General features: G+C 40.0%; 1 protein-coding gene across 1 annotated transcript; it reads right to left on the bottom strand.

Moving 5' to 3' along the window:
* Positions 1-7,352: 7,352 nt before the first annotated feature.
* rab11al (RAB11a, member RAS oncogene family, like) lies at positions 7,353-20,117 on the bottom strand. The gene is made up of 5 exons (XM_058647299.1): positions 19,828-20,117; positions 15,301-15,496; positions 12,586-12,779; positions 10,464-10,544; positions 7,353-8,318 (listed from the first exon to the last, which is right to left on the bottom strand). Exons 1-5 carry the CDS (start codon positions 19,865-19,867, stop codon positions 8,179-8,181), a joined length of 651 nt encoding a protein of 216 aa, XP_058503282.1. The 5' UTR covers positions 19,868-20,117; the 3' UTR covers positions 7,353-8,178.
* Positions 20,118-20,130: the final 13 nt, after the last annotated feature.

The raw sequence follows: 20,130 nt of genomic DNA, 5'->3' as shown, positions 1-20,130 counted from the left end.
CAATCTAATATTCTTATGTTGAAGGTTAAAATGGATGTAACCATTAGTTAATAATAAATGGGTCAGTTTATCTCATACTATTATATTCTCTGTTTAAGTAAAATCACTTAATCAAGACTATTCTAACATTCCACACTACAAAATAAGTCATTAAAGTGTGTTTGAGTCGTGCTGATATCGTAACGGATCAATATAGGTATCGTATCGGAAGTGAAAAAGTTGTATCGGGACATCCCTAATTATTGCGACGTAGTTTACGCCCACTGAGTCAAATGTAAACATGACTCAGCTGCTCTTTTTGACCGATATCTCATTGTTTTACAAACGTTTGATACGTGGAGTTGGGGCAGGCATCAATAGTCGATTCAGAATTATATTAAAAAGTTTTTATCAACAATTGCACTTTCTTCTTCAATGACTACATTTGTGGTGCAGCAGCAGCATCAGCAGCAGCAGCATCAGCAGCAGCAGGCGTTTAGTTAGTGGACTGCATGTGAGTTTACTGCAGTAGACCGTTTACTGAAGCCTCTGAGCCTCAACACCCCATGGATCCCCTGAAGTGATGGGATTTACCAGGTTCTTTGAATGCATCTCATTAGCTCCACACGCTGTGAACCCTGCATAAGTTTCACAGCCTCTCATGCGCCGCAGTGTAGAATATTTGACATATAATCCTGTAGAATAATCAAATCTTTAATCTTTTTAAAGACGGAAATATTCCTGCCATTTCTGTGCCACTTGATATGAATATGAAGAGGAAAAGCTGTCGTTTGACAATTGTTTGATAAATGAACGCACAAATGAATTTCATGCGTGTTATTGAAACACAAATCTGCAGTAAAAGGCTGGACGTTGTTTTGGTCCTGACCCAGTGTTGGTGACCAGTGTCACACTGATGGAGATACTCAGTATGGTATCGGCTCTTCCTCACTCGTCACATGCACTTAACACACGTCTTCATCATCGCCATAGGAACGTTTTCTGAATTCAAAGTCACATTGCACCTACTTTTCCATCCATGTATCGTTTTCCGGAAAGAAAATAGGTGAAGACATAGCCAAAGAATAAATCCCAAGGACAGGACACGATGAAGGGACGCAGCAGAATCCGCTCGCTTTAGAGTTTATTACATTAAAAGAAAGCGTCTCATATAGATAGAATTACTCTTGTTTACCCCACACGTCTTGGAGGCACCTGGGTGGATATGAGTGAAATGAAGGCATATCATGTTTCAGTGTTGTAAGATGAGTTTAATACCACAGAGACTCCCCTCTCCCAAAGAAGCAGCTCGCGGCACATCCTGTCACTTCCACGCTCCCTTTAAGTCGCTTCTGAAGAAAACTTGACCGAGCCAGAGAAGTTGAGATGAAAAGGGAAAATGCCTTTTTATTTTTTTGAACCCTCAATAAACTTTAGATTAACAAACAATACTGTGCTTTTAGTTGACACACGCACACACACACAAACTGTATCCGCGCGTTGAACTGCATGTTAGTGAAATATAGTACAGTAGCTAAAATAAAATGAATGACATTACATTAAGAATTCATCAGCCTGAAACCTGACGTGTACAAAAGAAGCTTTAAGAGGTTAAAGTTCACTTTGGATTCAAACCATATATTTACCATGTAACCGAACAAATTGATACAAGTTTTAATTCTGATTCTTAAGAAAAATGCTTAAGGTGTAAGTTTCATTTGTCCGATCACAAAGTACAACTGGGTTTTTTTAAGGAAGTGGGGGGTGGAGCGACTCACGGTGACGTTCGGTTCAGTTCTTGTTAGTATTATTTACAATATTGTATTAAGCTTACTATGATAGGATTTAGTAGAAACAGTTGATGTTTTTCCTTCTTGATATGAAAAAGGTCTTTATGCATTTATGTAGAATCCCTGCTAAGGAGTGATAGGAAATCCTTATTTTTGATTATGGATGCACTTAAGCAATTGTACCAACCTGTCGAAATCACACATCATCAGGCAAGTAACGCTTTTTTGAATGTAAAGGAGAAAAAAAAGACCACTTAACTTAACTTAACTCCTTATGCTTATTTCCTTTTGTCAATTTACAAGTGAGCTTTAATTTTCTTTCTTCTCATTTTTATCTGGGGAAAGACTTTGCGACGGGATTTCGACGTAGACTATATTTGAGTTCTTCCACATACTGTACATTTCTAAAAAGTACTAAAAAAAAGAATAAAAAAAAGCATATTACAATTTTCTCAAATCTATTTTGCTAACATGGGTTATTATTTCATAGAAAGCAGAGGAAACAAATAAGTCAGTATCTGGATGTTATTTATGAAAAGTAAAAAAAAAAAAGGAATCCACATATTTATGAGTAACCTCAAGTCATTTAGTTTTTTTTTCTTTTTTAAATTCAAATGACAAGAAGTTAATATATTTGTAAAACCCAGGGAGGTCACTTTCTACTAATGAGTACAATGAGAAAAGAAGTTTTATTTATGAAAGTCGTGCACGACTCGTACTTTAAATGGAACGAGTTTTAAACACGGCTGAAATTTTAACTTCAGGACAAGCGCGACGTCAACATCAGCGCGTTTGCGGTGGAATAATGACGGAAAATAATATAATATTTTTTAGAATTTGGAGATATTTTAGTCACAGAGCATCAATCTTGTGCCTCGATTATATCTATTTTTTTCTCTCTTGCATCAGCAGCTCTCCTTCAACTAACCCCCCATGTTACTGACTGACACGCATTACTCATTTCCTCTGTAATCTAAACTGGCTTGGACTTATCAAGCCTTTTAAAAAACATGTTACAAAAACTGTGGCTCCCGGAATGAATGAATGAGGCAGCTGGGGCCACACCTACACACACACCTACACACACACCTGTACACACACCTGTACACACGTTCATTCAGACATTTATGACTCAGACACTTTTAGGATCGATGGCATCAGACTTTCTGTGGTGAGGATGGAGGACAGAGGAGGCGCTGTTGTCGTAGATCTATGTAACTAGACGCACACACACGCACACACACATGCACACGCACACACACACACAGCAGGTTCATTACCATACTAGGTTGCATGTATGTCGTATGGTCACTTAGATGAGAGAAGCGGTGCAGTTTCCCGCCGCGCCGTTTCTCCTCCTGTAGATTTTCATGGTCGGAAACTCTTTGAAAGTTCTGAGACCACTTCAGTCCTCGTGCAAAAAGTTGGATTTTTCCATTCTCAGTTGACCCTAAAAAGTTTGTGAATGTCCCAGAATGCCATGCTGTGGTCACACTGCAGTGAGTGTACAAAGTCCACGCTCAGACACGAGTGCAGGCGCGTGTTTTCACGTCATTCGCGTTTTGTTTTTTTTTGCGTGGAACATTTTCAACTGAGGCAGAAACTTTGCCGCAGAAAATGACGCGAAAACCAGTGTGTGTTGAGATTCTCTGAGTGACGTCACATCCGTGTTCGGCAGCCAGCCAGACCCTGTGCTTCTTTACTTCTTTACTTTACTTTATCTTCTCCATTAAAAACACTCAACCCCTGGAATTCGGGCCACTTTCACAAGAAAAAGTGCACGTCACTGACCACAGCATGAAGATTCCATTTCAATTCAAAACGTTCTTTTTTTGTTCAAAGTTGATGGATTGAGTACATATAGCTGCTAATGTGAGCTGTGTGTCGTCATCATCCGAGATAAGTGCGAGATTTTAAATTCGAGGGAATCAGAAAACTGAAGCCTTCCATTTTCTACGATGCTGTAAAAAAAAAAGTTTTGAATTGATTTTGAATCTTTGAGGATAAGAATCCTGATTTTCATATGTTTGCATCTCATGTGAGTTCACGTGAGTTTTGGAGGGAAAAACAAACACGGCACATGCACGTGCTGCAGGTGAAACGATGAGGACTGAAGCGGCGCTCAAACTCGCAGACCTTTTCCAAAGAGGCCGACGCAGTCTGACAGTTTGTCTTTGGTATAGCGTTTCCAATATTTCAGCACAGTAGAGTTGTTTCATACCGGTCTAATAGTGGTTGTAGTGCATTAGTTTTTTTGGGGCCAGCATTCGCTGGCGTTAGTTTCTCTGTGAACAGTGAACGAGGGTCGGCACACGTGGCCCTCTGTGGCTGACCGTCAACTTCGATGGATGGATTTAAACATAAAAAAGTCAAAAAAAGAAAAAACATAAAAGGAAGTCTTTGAACTCTGTTACAGTGTGCCATGCCCTGATGAGGCATGTGATATTGCAGGTTTATTTCTTATAGCACATGTTTTCTTTGTGAATTACTTTTTTTTGGAGACATTTTTATTATTATTATTATCATTATTATTATTGTTAATAATAATAATTATGATTATTGTATCTGCGCCATACTAGTTCTGGTTCTTTGTTATTTTTCCAAGATTCAAGATGTATTGTAAATGTTTCTAATAAAACAAAAATGAAATGAGTTGGAAAGACGTGTGGAGTTTTTATGGTGAAACCTTGTTAATAAAACTTCACTGATGATTCTTTTACGCTGTAAGTGTCAGCATTCAAATATGTTCAAATAAACATATTCATGTTTAACACATTGAAATCATACAATTAATGATTCTTTTTCTTTAGTTTCTTATTAGTTTCAATGACTGTTTTCTTTATTGATATTTATTATATTTAATATTTGTAAAATACACCAAATACATCATACATATTGATTAAAAGATACAAGCAATCACTAAAACATTTTTTTAATTAATTTAGTTTAATTTTGAGCCTAATTCTGTATATTTTAGCAGTTATAGTTTATAATTTCATTGTTTCGAACATGTAAATATTCTTTATTTAACATTAAAAAGCCAAAGAAATAAAGCAGGTATTATCTGAAATGAAAGGTAAGAAGTGTATTTATTTTATTTACTGTGTATTTTCCCACTCTTTAATAAAACATCACAAACATCTCAAAAGAAAACTTTCCATGAGTCCAGAGGTCGTTGAGATTTATGTCCACATATATTATTTATCAGCCTCAACGCCTTAAACAATTATTGATTTGATTGATATTGTGAAATATATCGATATCAACGATATAAAAAAGTGTCTGTGACCCAGGAGCAGATGAATAATCCAGTCTGCTGTGATTCTGTCCACATTTATGACCGAAGAACAACAACATGCTGCAGACGAGGTTATAGCAAATGAGATTTATTTAATACATATGTATTCCAAATATACATACATTAGAATAAAGGTTAAAAAAAGCCCTGACCTATGCCACCCAGTTCAAGACCTGTGAAGTCAACAGAAGTCAGCGTTCATCTGTGTGTGTGTGTGTGTGTGTGTGTGTGTAACCTTTGGATTTATTTAATGAAGCCCCTCCCACACACGTCTCTCTTTTTCTTAATCTATTAAACTATTAGCAATTAAAAAAGAACCCAAATCCTGGCCCCTGAGTACAGGTCCCTCCCCTTCCCTCTCCCTACAGGAAATAAAGACGAGTGAGCGCGAGGGCAGACCTCAGGGACATCCCAGAAGGCAGTGGTGTCCTGGTCCAGTTACAGTGGAGACAGAGACGGAGACGGAGACGGAGAGAAGACACCGGAGGATTTCACTTACAGTAAAACAAGCCCTCTGTGGTACAGCGGAGATCACAGGAGCACGGCTGAGTGCCCTCACTACCTCATCATCCCCTGAAACATTACCCATCCATCCATCCATCCATTCATTCATTCATTCATTCAATCATCCATCCATCCTGTCCATCATCCCTGCTCTCAGCAGCGGCAGCATGAGATTGTACGGTCCAATATTCCTAATCTCTCCCACGACTACACCCACAGCTCCTGAGCAGAAACATGAGGGTGAAAGTGTCGTCACCAAAGACACCGTGGGACACTGTTAAAGGGCTAGTTCAGGTTTTTTCAAGTGTCAAGTCTGAGGGACACTGACGTTTACTCACTGTCCAAACATGGCTGCCAGCAGGGACACTTGACTAAAGGTTGACCTGATGAAGTCACACACACACACACACACGCTGTGTTACTAAAACACCATGTATTACTTCACATCACAGCTCACAGTGGATCCACTGCTGCCTCCATCATCAAGTACAAATGTGTGACGCTGGGAAATCCTTCTTTGATCTAGACTTTGTGGTGTCAGAGGTGACACTGAGATAAAGCAGCTCATCTGCTCCTAAAATATCACTTAAGTCTTTAGAGAAGTCACATGTTATTAGTGAGCGCAGACGTCCACACTTCAAACTCACCTGAACTATCTCTTTAAAACACACATTTGGAGTTAATAGTGACAGCATGACTCGTGTGGAGTGTACACAGCAGGAAAACACAACACAAAGACTGTGTTACTGTCACTGTCTGTGTCACTGTTACTGTCTGTGTCACTGTGTCACTGTTACTGTGTCACTGTTACTGTCTGTGTCACTGTTACTGTCTGTGTCACTGTGTCACTGTTACTCTGTTACTGTCTGTGTCACTGTTATTGTGTCACTGTCTGTGTCACTGTCACTGTTACTGTGACTGTCACTGTTACTGTCTGTGTCTGTGTCACTGTTATTGTGTCACTGTCTGTGTCACTGTCACTGTTACTGTGACTGTCACTGTCACTGTTACGGTCTGTGTCTGTGTCACTGTTATTGTGTCACTGTCTGTGTCACTGTCTGTGTCACTGTTACTGTCTGTGTCACTGTTACTGTGTCACTGTCTGTGTCACTGTCTGTGTCACTGTTACTGTCTGTGTCACTGTTACTGTGTCACTGTTACTGTCTGTGTCACTGTTACTGTCTGTGTCACTGTGTCACTGTTACTCTGTTACTGTCTGTGTCACTGTTATTGTGTCACTGTCTGTGTCACTGTCACTGTTACTGTGACTGTCACTGTTACTGTCTGTGTCTGTGTCACTGTTATTGTGTCACTGTCTGTGTCACTGTCACTGTTACTGTGACTGTCACTGTCACTGTTACTGTCTGTGTCTGTGTCACTGTTATTGTGTCACTGTCTGTGTCACTGTTACTGTCTGTGTCACTGTTATTGTGTCACTGTCTGTGTCACTGTTACTGTCTGTGTCACTGTTACTGTGTCACTGTTACTGTCTGTGTCACTGTTACTGTCTGTGTCACTGTTACTGTCTGTGTCACTGTTACTGTGTCACTGTTACTGTCTGTGTCACTGTTACTGTGTCACTGTTACTGTGTCACTGTTACTGTCTGTGTCACTGTTACTGTGTCACTGTTACTGTGTCACTGTTACTGTCTGTGTCACTGTTACTGTGTCACTGTCACTGTTACTGTGTCACTGTTACTGTCTGTGTCACTGTTACTGTCTGTGTCACTGTTACTGTGTCACTGTTACTGTCTGTGTCACTGTCACTGTCACTGTCTGTGTCACTGTTACTGTGTCACTGTCACTGTGTCACTGTCACTGCCCGGGTGGAATCTGACTGAACGCCGTGTTTCTCAGGAGCCAGAAACGTGTGAAGCACGAGTTTCTCTGCATGTTTCAGACGTTTCTCTGCTGCATCACAGCTGATCATCGGCGAGCTCTGCAGACGCAGACGCAGACGCAGACGAGAGCAGGAAACGTGTAAAACACGCAGGGCGTGGGAAACAGCGGCTTAAAGCAACCACCTGTAATCATTAAGCGGCCAAAGAGAGAGAGAGAGAGAGAGAGAGAGAGAGAGAGAGACACTGAAACAACTATGAGAGCTAACTTTGCTATGAAAGGAAATGCAGGAAAATGAGAGGAAGAGTGTAAAATTACAAACCCTTTTGGCCAAACGAGACCATAATCTAGTGTTCAATAAATATCATAAGGGAAATTAATCTAAATATTACTACATTTTCAGAAACACAGGGAGTAACAGTAGCAGCAGAGCTCTCTCCTGAACAGGAACGCTTTGCAAAGATTTAAAAAAAAATAATAATGTGGCGATGAGATACAAAAACAAACAAACAAAAAAAAGGTGATTTTAAAAAGTGGTAAATGTCATTAGATTGTAAAACAATTGTGACGTTGCGTCTACGTCCCTCACCACACAATCATCTCCCTCCTTCTCTTTATCAGAACGGCAGACAAATCAACCTGGTTACAAGACAAGTGTCCCCCCCCCCTCCAGTGAAATGGTTATGTCAACCTGTCTGTCCATCTGTCTGTCTGGCCGTGTCCTCCGTGTGCCTGGAGGGTGAAGGAGGCGGGCCCAGTGACTCGGTCTCAGTTGGACTGGCAGCACACGCCCTTGCCGGGTGAGGTCTGGGTGGGCTCGACCGTGATGGGCACCACGTTGGAGGCGGGCGAGAAGTCCGAGTCGCTCCGCCCGGACATCTGCCTCTGTGACACGATGTTGTAGATGGCTGTGATGGAGAGAGACAGTGGAGGGAGGGCCGTGAGTTACTGTGCAACTCATGTCCCACGGCTGCCAACAGTGGGACATATTGTGATGAGGACGAACAGCATGGAGAGACTGAACAAGAACTGTTGTATCCAGACTCCTGGCAGTCGTTCCAGGCGTCACAACAGCTCCTTCTTAACACTTTCATTTCAACTTCAACTGCTCACTGTGTTCATATGGCCGCTCGCTGTGTCCACTGCTCACTTTTAACCCGCCGGTATTCATTCATTCATTCATTCATCCACTCACTTTTTAAACCACGAGATCACTGACGACACGGTCACATCAGTGCATGTTACGCCTGCTTTCACTTTGAATTGGTCAGTGAAACTTCATTTTATGTTTATTTATGTTATTTAAAACAAATGCACATTCATCGGAAATAAAACATTTGTTTTGGGACCAAAAAACAAAACCGTGGCTCCCTGACTTTGAGAAGCACTAATCTAATCTGAAGTTAATAGCATAGATTATTGATATTAGGGCTGCAACAACGACTATTTTCATAATCGATTCATCTGTTGAATTTTCTCCATTACACACATTTTTAAAGTAACTGTTTAAAAGAAATAATATATATATATGAACTTTAAAGAAGCAGAAAACAAGTCACTGAGTAACAGATGATCCACACAATAATAACCAGGATTCTTTTTTTATTCTATTTCAATTAACAAAACTTCAAATAAGTGAGTTTCACACTGATTTTTCTTTTGTTACAAAAAAAAAAAGAATATCATGATAAGATGATTTTACCACATTACGACAGACGGTATCAGCTGATGTGACGAGGGATTTAAACATACACAACAGTCTGTCAGCTGTGTGTGCGTGTGTGCGTGTGTGTGTGTGTGTGTGTGTGTGTGTGTGGCCCCAGCTCACCTCCTGCACCAGAACAGCAGTCGAGGTCTGGAGTCCCCGTGAGTTACAGCTCGTTACAGCTCGTTACTGCTGTTCTCTACAGTCTCTGTTGTTGTTCACAACCTTCAGTCGTGTAACCGCGACACACAGCCGTTCACGTAGTAAGATATCACACGATTGTCAGTAACTGACAATTATCATTATCAATATCAATATATATATATATATATATATGACAGAAGATTTTGCCCTTAAATAAAGCAGTAAAGTGCATTTTAAAACCTTTTTTGGACAAAAAACAATATGTATGCACAATACCACGTAGCAAAAAAAATGTGTTGGAATGGGTTTGAATAAAGTTAGACTGGGACATATTTATATATTTATATCTATAGCTACTAAATTATTGCCCACTTATATGGAGACATTGTAGCAGCAGGAACCAAAAGCTACAGAGGATCCAATCACTGATGGACTTTCACTTTAGACACCACAAACTTCTCTCTGTGTGTGTGTGTGTGTTACCCGCATCTTTTAAACAATTACTAAATGAACTATTATGGTAATCGATTGATTGGTTTGAGTGTTTGTTTTTGTGTGATATTTTCTGGTTTCATCATTTTCAAACGCTGAATATGTGCGGGGAAAATATTCAACAGGTTGTTCGATGATGAAAAGAATCGTCCGTTTTTGATTATCTTATATTTGATTTGATTATCAGAGACTAACTTGTTTTACTCACATGTCTGTGACCAATATCAGCATCTAGCTATTGATCAAGAGGCTGCATGTGACACAGCAGTCAGTCTGTCTGTCTGTCTGTCTGTCTGTCTGTCTGTCTGTCAGCTCTCCCCAGGACTGAGTCACTGAGAGCTTGTTCAGTGTGTTAATTACACACAGGTGGTGTTTTTTCTACTCATTAGTGTCAGACACTGGGCTGTTACTATTATTATAACATGGATTTTGCTGCCATCTAGTGGTGGCAGATGGAGTGGAGGTATTGTTGCGTAAACCGTTTGTCTACATTCATTCATTCATTCATTCGTTCCTGAATGTCAGGAAATCCCAGCAGACGTTAAGCAAAAAGGTGAATTTACATTTAAATTAACATTTCAAGAATATTTTATCATCACTTGACTTTAAACCACATCAAACACAGCTTCATTGTGTGATTTTAACCAACCAAACATCTCGTGTTTCCTGATCTGCTGCAGCAGTGTCACTAAAGAACAAATGTGAAACTCACCTGTGAGGATCGTTTGGAAAGCCAGTTCCACGTTGGAAGAGTCCAACGCTGACGTCTCCAGGAAAGACAAGCCATGCTTCTCTGAAAGTCCAAAATAAATGCTTATAGTCACAATGAATTATTCAGAAGTTTCATTGTTCATTGTTTTTAACATTTTTACTGAGGTGATGACAACAGTGCACTGATTCTGAAGTTGATTTCATCGACCGCTCAGTCTGCTCGGTAAGAAATAGACTAGTTTAAAAACAGAGGATATATATATACAGTGATCATGTGATTAACCTAATTATGGTTTAACTGTACACATACAAATCATGAAATGATCTGTTTATTGTATAAAATAGCAACATTTAACCTTGTATTGCAATATAAAAAAACAACATTGTTTCCGATATTAGTTACAGGGCTGTGATGAGTAACTGATTATTAATGGATTACTCAGTTTGAGAAGTAAGGGAACGACCGATCAACGATTTCTGACGATTTATGGATCAAGCGATTAATCGTTGTTTAATAGAGAAAATCATTGTTAATTGCAACCATTTCATTTCTTAGTGTATGACAAACAGTTAGGACGGATTCTATTCAGAAATCCAACACTGCTTTTCTTCAGAACAAAAATAAAAACAATCAATTCATTTGTTTGGTCCATAAAATGTCAAAAAACGTTTAAAAAAAAAAAATGCTGATTGGCGTTTCCTAAAACTTAAACTGGTTTGTTTTGTCCTGAACAATCAGAGAGCTTGTTATAATTATCTTAAAAAACACAAACCGTGAATCAATCATCAATCATTCAGTAATGGATTGATTGATTAGTCGTTGCAGCCTTCATTTCAAAGTAGTAAAATAAATTTAAACGATTGTTATGGATGAATATTCATGTGTTCTTTCATTGTAAATGGTAAATCTAAGATATAACATCATGAAACTCTTCTACTGACAGGAGAGGGGACTTCTTATCATTACACTTCTACACCTCAGTGGCAGTCAATCAGTGTTGTTTTCGTCAACGATGACGATGACAACATTATTTCGTTGTTTCACGACGATAACGAGACGGTGACGAAATGAACATCTTTAATGACGAAAAACATGACGAGACGAAAACTGACGGAAATGTTAGTGGGTGGTTTGTCAGACGTGCCTTTCCAAGCCGGCACAGTCGAGTCGGCCGCGGCGCACCACCCATGGAGGAAAGTTCATATTCACAACTTATATGTGACACTGTTGTATGATGAATCAGCATCAGTTCATGAAAAAACTGTTGAAAAGTTGAAATATGGAGATAAAAGGTTTCTGCCCAACAGTAATCTGTAAATTAACTTGTTAAAAGACTGTACTTAAAACTACTAAAACCTTTTTGAGTTTTTGTCGACTAAAACTGGTCTAACACTATCATATATAGAAATGACCAATGTGACTAAAACTAAGACTAAATCTAAAACAACACTGCAGATGTTAGACAATCGGGTTGTGTGAGCCGATGACTGACTGTGAACTGAAGAACGGTGAAAGTGTTGTGTCGTGTGTTTCTGGCTTTAAGTCACAAAGTTACGCGTCTGAACGTTTACATGGAGACTTCCTGTGTGCAGCTATGAAAAGTCTTTGATTTTCTCCACTGACTTTGGTGTGCAGCGTCTCACCAGTCAACATTTTGATTACTGTTAATTATCTTGGACTTAATTAATTAGGTGAGCCTTAAGTTAAGTGGCTAAACTCTGTATGTCCTTGTTCACCTGCTGCTCGTCATGTTTTCAGTGATTGTGTGTGTGTGTGGTGCTGACAAGGTTTCAGTACCTCATACAGTCAACCACACCTCTAAAAACCTGAACTATGACAGTGCTTATTTTCACCAGGGAACACCCATGAGAGAAATGTTTGCACTGTGAAACAGAAAGGCATCGGACCACGGGCGCAGTTCAATTATTCTGCCTGTAGTGACAGGAACCAGGACACCATTCACCGCTTCTATCTTATAACATGACCAGGGGTTTATAACCTTTTATGACAGATTTTACCTGGTGAAAATGTCATTATACTAAGAAACTCACACAGACTGAGACGTGTCATATACCGTGTTGGTGAATGTCATTTAAAAAGACCACTATGACCTTGACAGTACCTGAAAAGGCCTTGGCCTCGTCTGTAGGCACCGCCCTCAGGTGGCGTAGATCACTTTTGTTCCCAACGAGCATGATGACAATGTTGCTGTCTGCGTGGTCCTGCAGCTCCTTCAGCCAGCGCTCAGCATTCTCATAGGTCAGGTGCTTGGCGATGTCATAAACCAAGAGAGCTCCAACTGCACCGCGGTAGTACCTGGACGGCATCAGAGGAGAGGGGAGAAGCAACACATGAATCATGGATTTGTTCATTTCTGTTCTTTCTGTTACAGCCTGTGTGATTTCAGGATTCTTTAAGAGTGTGTCACACTGGCTCAGACAGCTTTGAGACACAATCATGGCCCATCAGCAACAAAATAAGACAAGATAATCCTTTTTTTTAATCCTAATTTGCACGGTTACAACAGCAATGACACTTAAGGTAAATGTAACAAGACACAGAGAAACATTAAATGAAAACATTGAGCTCACAAAGTGAACAGCGTCTGGTTCGCCATCATCTCACAACACACGCCAGCGCCTCATTGGCTCAAAGCAGACAACTGAGAAACTGAGGCCGCTGTCGGGATGGGAACTCGTACATGAGAGCATGAGGAAGCTGTGATTAACAAATCACTTCCTGACCAAAGGCAGAAAGGTAGTTTTAGTCACTCCCACTGATCTCTCATTTTAAATAGGATTTATCACAAAGACGATGATCCGTTTGGCTGAGCTTCTAATGGTGTGACTTCATATCTGCCTTCGTCCTAAATGGAGTCAAGACAACAAGCAAGACAACGCAAAACTGATTTTGTCCACTTAACAAACCATGTTGGGGATCTGTTAGATCTGTTAGATCACCTTTTTTTTGACTGAAGTTTGCACACCGCTCACTCCTTGCACCAAAGTCCATAGAGAAAGTCAGTGATGTTACATCATGGCACACAGGGGTTCATGTTCAAGTGCTGCCTCTATCACTATCACTGAATGGTGTCATTTTGTGATATTGGTGCATGATGACATGCTTTGTTCAGACTTGCCTCAGTGACACAAACTTACCAAAGGAGGCGGAGGCAGCAGCAGCAGCAGCAGCAGCAGCAGCAGCAGCAGCAGCAGCAGCAGCAGCAGCAGCAGCAGCAGCAGCAGCAGCAGCAGCAGCAGCAGCAGCAGACCAGCAGCTCATGTGTTCTCACAAGCTAAAAATGCTTATTTTTCCATGGACTTTGGTGCGGGAGAGTGACTGGGTTACAAAGTTGGAGAAAGTTGTCTAATAGTGAGATAAAGAAGGAGTCACATAAGGAGCAGCTTTTGTTATGTCCGTGTTTTCAGTGAGAGCGAGTGGCGTAGGTGTGCAGGAAAGTGAGGGAACGCCCAGAGCACGTCAGTGCTGAACGGGTCAGAACCTCCGGCTCTGTATTAGTGGTCCACCAATACAATTATTATGAGTTAATGATGCTGAGGGCGATTTTTAAAACCAACATGGACTTAGAGTTAACATGAACAAGTTTGTCTAAATTTTGAATTTTACAAACAACAACAACCCAAATCTTTGGTTAAATGTTTATCAATACTTAAAAAAATGTACATGAAATTTAAATACAAAACAGTATATGGACTCTTCTCAAGTGCAAAAAAATAACGGCACAACCTTTTCTTATTTATATGGACGTTTGGTAACAGATTGTAAATAAATGGTCTGTATTTATAGGACATCTCCGTGTGGATCATGAGGACGCAGGCGCAACTACGAAAAACAACTCTTCCGTCCTCATATGGAGCAAAAACGTCCTCAAAATTCAACTCACGCTAAAGCGATAACTAGATGTTTAAATGTTTGTAATACACACACATATATATATATATATATATATATATATATATATATATATATATACTATAAATGTTTATAAATGTAGCATCAGACATGTGGTGGAAAACCCTGGATTTACCATCATTCACGTATGATAATGCCAAGGAAAGAGTTACTGGAGGTCTGAGCAGATTTAGTGGCTTTAACCTTCAGAGCAACACGACGCTCTGCGACTTCTCTTCTTTTTACACGTAGTTTCCAATTGACTGGTTCTTGTAATAAATGATCTACATTTGACAGCTAAGTGTGGAACATTGCAAACAAACGATGGACATTATATCACTCACGGCACAATGTAGACAATGGAAATGGAAATTAAAAAAAATTAAATGAGCCATCATGACATAAATCCAATGATCCTTGACTAAACCAGAAAATCAAATGGACGACAGAAATCTGTGCCCGTTTCTGTCCTAAATGGTTATGTTTGTGGAGCTGTGGCTTTTTTTAAACTATTGTCTTACACGTGTCAATCGTTTAACACGCCTCCAATTAACCTCCGTCTCTCTGGATCTACATCATTGTTGTTGTTGTTGTTGTTGTTGTGATTCAAGTCGCACTGTGGGTGACGCAGAAGACGATTTAAAGCGACCAAGACGTTCAGATTGAAACGAGTCCATAAACATGTGATCAGAATCACCTCCAAACCACCTCCATATGTGATTTGAATCCACTTTGGAAACATCTCATGTGTTTTTTAGCTAGACTACCAAAAAAAAAGAAAATCAAGCTTGATACAATCTGGATATGTTTAAAAATCAGACTCGGGCTGCAGTGTGTGTGTGTGTGTGTGTATGTGTGTGTGTGTGTGTGTGTGTGTTCATCATGTGAGGAGGAAGCTGGATTTCCTATTCTCTCTTGTACTCACGCAGAAGTGATAGCACGGTATCGCTCCTGTCCGGCTGTGTCCCAGATCTGCGCCTTGATGGTCTTGCCCTCTACCTGGATGCTGCGCGTGGCAAACTCCACTCCGATGGTGCTCTTGCTCTCCAGGTTGAACTCATTGCGGGTGAAGCGTGACAGGAGGTTACTCTTCCCTACACCTGAATCACCAATCAGCACCACTACAGCAGATTCAGACAAAGACAGAGGACAAACATTCTCTATTATACATTATTGTGGCAAGAAGGCGTGGGACAATAGGACATTTTTTATAATCATTATCTACACCAACAAATACTATATATATATACTATATTATTAATGCAAAATTATTATCTGCTTGAAACACTTGAAACATGTGGTAAAATAGACACAAAACATTCTCAAATATGGAAAAGTCCACATATCTTACAAGATAAAAATGAAATGTGATTATTGTGACCAAATTCATTTTCAAAATCTGCTTTACAAACACACCGAGATCACATAACTTTTAATTTTGATGAGAAACAACATACATTATTTAGTATGAATCACATAAATGTTTAAAAAAAAATGGATGTATAAAAAGTTTCAGCATTTATCAAGTTAAAAATGCAAAAGTCCCTTTTCAGTTCTATTTATTGTCATAGAATCAAATACACATTTCTTGTCACGTTTCTATTTAATGTATACATTATTAGAGCTCAAACGATTAACCGATTATTAATCGATTACTAAATTAATCGGCAACTATTTTGATAATCGATTAATCGGTTTGAAGCTTTTGTCATGATTAAAACAAGATTTCCAATTGTTTGAGCTTCTTTAATGTGAATATTTTCTTCATTTCTTTGCTCTGGAGAACAAAGAAATCATTCAAAGTTAATCTTTTTGGTTTGTGGACAAAACAAGACATTTGAGAACATCGTCATTTCCAGGTTTGACGAACACCGATCAGAATTGTTTAAGGTTTTCTGATATTTTATGGACCAAACGATTAATCGATTAATTGAGAAAATAATCAACAGCTTAATGGATTATGAAAATAATCGTTGGTGCAGCTCTATACATTATGTCCGTTGCTAATATTGTAAAAAAGAATTTAATTTTATATTCATTGTTTTCAGATTCTGATAATCAGGATATGAAGAGGCAAAAATGTGCTCCTACACTTTACATTGTAGCGAGTGCCAGAGCACTGTGAATCCAGCTGTAGCAGGAAATTCAGGGTGAACGTTCACGTTAACGGTTCATTAACTCACAAAGAGGTTACTCTGAACAGGATGGTCTGCCTTCATTTATGAAATCCAATTCTACTTTCTGTTTAAAAGTCACCAGAAACACACGTGTGGCAAAGCAGAAAGTCCCGGGGACTCCCACAGAGTCCACTCATCATTACAACCACCTGCTCTTTTGAACGTAATAAAAGGCACATGAATCCAGGTCGACCCAGAGAATTACAGTAATGCAGATTTCACTGCACTTACGGCAGAATTGGAGGAAAATAACATGCTCCTCAAAAGAACACACATTATACAAGTCTGTGAATTTATTGAACTTAATTTAACAATAGAGGTGGGCAAGATATATGGTCTAAGTTTATAACCTGATCATTGTTTTAAAGATATGCAAATTCACATTATGGAGTATTTAAAGAACACTTTTCATTCCCTAGGACTGAGTGTCACATGACCTCCCTGCTAGCATCCTCCCTGCCACAGGTTAGCCACGTATGGTAATGCTCATTTTTAAGCTAATCTTTGAATTGTTTCACGCATGTATATTTTCATTATATATGCATTCTACAAACTGAACAACGACAGCAGAACTGTGACTTCTGTCTAGTTTTGTTATTTATAGATTCATTTTGCACCATAAATATTTTCTTATGACAAACTATATGACATTCCAAACTTTACAGTCATAAGATAAAGCAGCAAACATATTCTTGTTATTCTTGAGGTTTTTGTTAAGTGGAAAAGTTTCAGTTTTTCCCTTCCTGTCTCAAGCTGGAACAGACGGCAAACAGTCACCCTTGAAAAAAACCTGAACTATCCCTTTAAGAAAAGAAAAAAACTTCCACACATGTCAGTTGAGTCAGTCTGTCAAAGGGAACCGACCACACCAGCTCACCACCCACCCTGTTGTTAGGAAATAGGAACTTGTTATGGAATGTTGAAATGGCATTAACACACAAACAAACACTGTGTCCACACCGGCATTTAAGCAAATGCTACCATTTCTCTCTGGAAACAGTGTGTACTAGTGTCACTATGATGTAACAGGCAACACGAGTAAAAACCTGTCCAGGTTAATGAGCTGGCCTAAAAACACTGAAATAATCATATCCCTGCAACGGAGCTCAATGACACTTGTGTTGTGTCGTTTTGTCCAACACAAAAGATTTAGGGCGGGGGACAAAATCATTAGGCAACGCTTTCTGAGGCCTGTGCCATCAGACAGGTAATATCATGGACACATTACACACCCAGTCACTATTGTTGGCTTTGCATTCTTCAGCTCAAATATACGACACCTCCCTTTCTTTTACAACCTGCACCCAGGACTGTAGCCAAGCCTTCAGCTCCATTCATCGCTTTGAGTGCTTTTCAGTTTTCAGCTTCACAGTAACATGTTCTGGTCGACAAAGACAAACATAATTAAAACTGAATTAAAACTGAATTAAATTAATTAAAAAAGGCATTTGAGAAGATCATGACTTAGAGGATTTTGTGTTGGTTATCTTTGTGCATGTAACTGTTCTTTATCTTTGTTTTTACTGCTTTTCCCCTACTGTTACACTTTACACTTTTATATGTCACGTATATAATTAGTTTTCATAGGTGTTATGTTCTGTGTTTGAAAAGCAATTCCCCCCGCGCAGGAATAAATCAAGTATATGTTACTACCCATGTCTAATTTCATTTTATTTGCTTTCACAATAGTTTAATTGAGTAGGAAAACAGATGCTACAAAGGATGTTTGTGATAATACACTGCATTAAGGCTCCTACAAACATGAGCTGTAAACGTCCTGTGCCAATGCCTCCATTGGTAGGTGGCACAGGTGTTTCTGTGGCATGTCTTTGGACAGAAAGGGTGAAAAGAAGTTTAATGTCGGCTCCTTCCTGGTTGAAGTGAAGGACTGAATGGCTACCGGCACCTTATCAGTGTCCTTGGGCTGCTGCACTTGATTCAGATAACTTTGTTCACCTGAAAGTCTGGCATCTTATCCAAGCTTTGACTAGTGAGTAAGCAAATCTCAACTTCTCCATTCTCTGGGACGCAGGCCGCCTTTGGCTGCACACACTTTACATGCAGGTATTTCCAGTTTGACAACACATGCCTGTTTGGTGTTCTATATTTGTACAGACAATAAGAACATCATTTCCCCCTGACTGATGACAAGGTACAGCGACAAAGCGCCGTTTGTGCCAAACTTCCATACTGGAATATGTTCATTCCCACTGCAGTCCATGTGGAAGCAGGTACCATGTTACTGACAATTAATCAACTAATCAATAAGATAATCATTTACTAAATGAATCAGGTTCTGAGTGAGTTAGTGCAGTGCAGTGCAGTGCAGGCACAAAATGGAGAAACAGACCATATGTGTTCCTCTGTAAACTGGATATCTTTGGTTTGTTGACAAAACAAGACATTTGACACTTTATGGAACAAACACCAAATTGATTAACCAAGACAATTACCGACAGATAATCCTTAGTTGCATCTCTACACCAATGATTAGCCACAAAAAACACAATATACAACCAGTACCGTTTTATTGTTGTGGCAGATTTGTGTATTTTAACTAAAGCTATTTAGATACTAAATGTAATTCTAAGTTTCTAGTCTTATTTTCTAATGATACAAGACAAAGACAAACAGGACAATTATCATGTTTAAAGGCAAGAGTCAAAGAATATTTGTAATTTTTCCCCACTGTGTTACTTGAAAAACGACGGAAACTATTAATTAAATAATTGATTAAAAGTATTATGTGCGTCACCTAATGGTTGTTAGAGTACAAAGAGTGAAGACATGGACTTAATGTTCTTGCGGAAGATGGTGTTTGTCCAAGTGCCAAGACCAGTTTCAGGCTTCAGGTGAATCTCCAGCTGCCACGGAACCCTCGCGCAGAGACGCGACCTTTGTGTTTCTCTTAGTATGTGTGTGTGTGTGTGTGTGTGTGTGTGTGTGACCCCCTGCCACAGTTTGTGACCCCGTGTTGACGATCTTAAGGAGATTGCACCATCATGATGTAGACGACAGCAGACGCTGCTTAAGCTGACGGACACTGACGGTCACTGACGGACACTGACCCCCCCGTGCATCGCTCCACAGCCGTCACAGGGCGGCAGGTGCCGCTGCCTCGTCTCCTTCCACCTTGATGAGACTGTGGCGTCAACACTCGTGACCAGCACAGGAAACAAACTTGTTCTCACACACACACACACACACACACACACGCAGCTAGCAGTAAGGAAGCTAACGCGGCGGCGGCGGCGGCGGCGGCGGCGGCGGCTCACCTTTGAAGAGATAGTCGTACTCGTCCTCCCTGTTGGTCATAGTTCCTCGTCTCCTCGTCTCCTCTCCTCCGAGTGGGATCAAACTTCTGGTGCTGGTCAGCTGCGACGAGACCGAGCGACGCGGACTTCAGCCTCACACGACACACGCTTGAGCCGCTATTTGACAGCACAACACCGCGGACTCGCTGTCAGGACGGAAGCCGGTGATAGTGCAGCGGTGACCGGGCATAAACACGACAAACACGACACACACGACACGCGAGAACCAGCAGCTGCGGAAACTTTCGCCTCGTCGTCTTCACT

This window comes from Solea solea, chromosome 13 (genome assembly GCF_958295425.1).
Source record: "Solea solea chromosome 13, fSolSol10.1, whole genome shotgun sequence".
Classification (NCBI taxonomy): domain Eukaryota; kingdom Metazoa; phylum Chordata; class Actinopteri; order Pleuronectiformes; family Soleidae; genus Solea; species Solea solea.
This window is presented reverse-complemented; position numbering and strand designations above follow the sequence as displayed.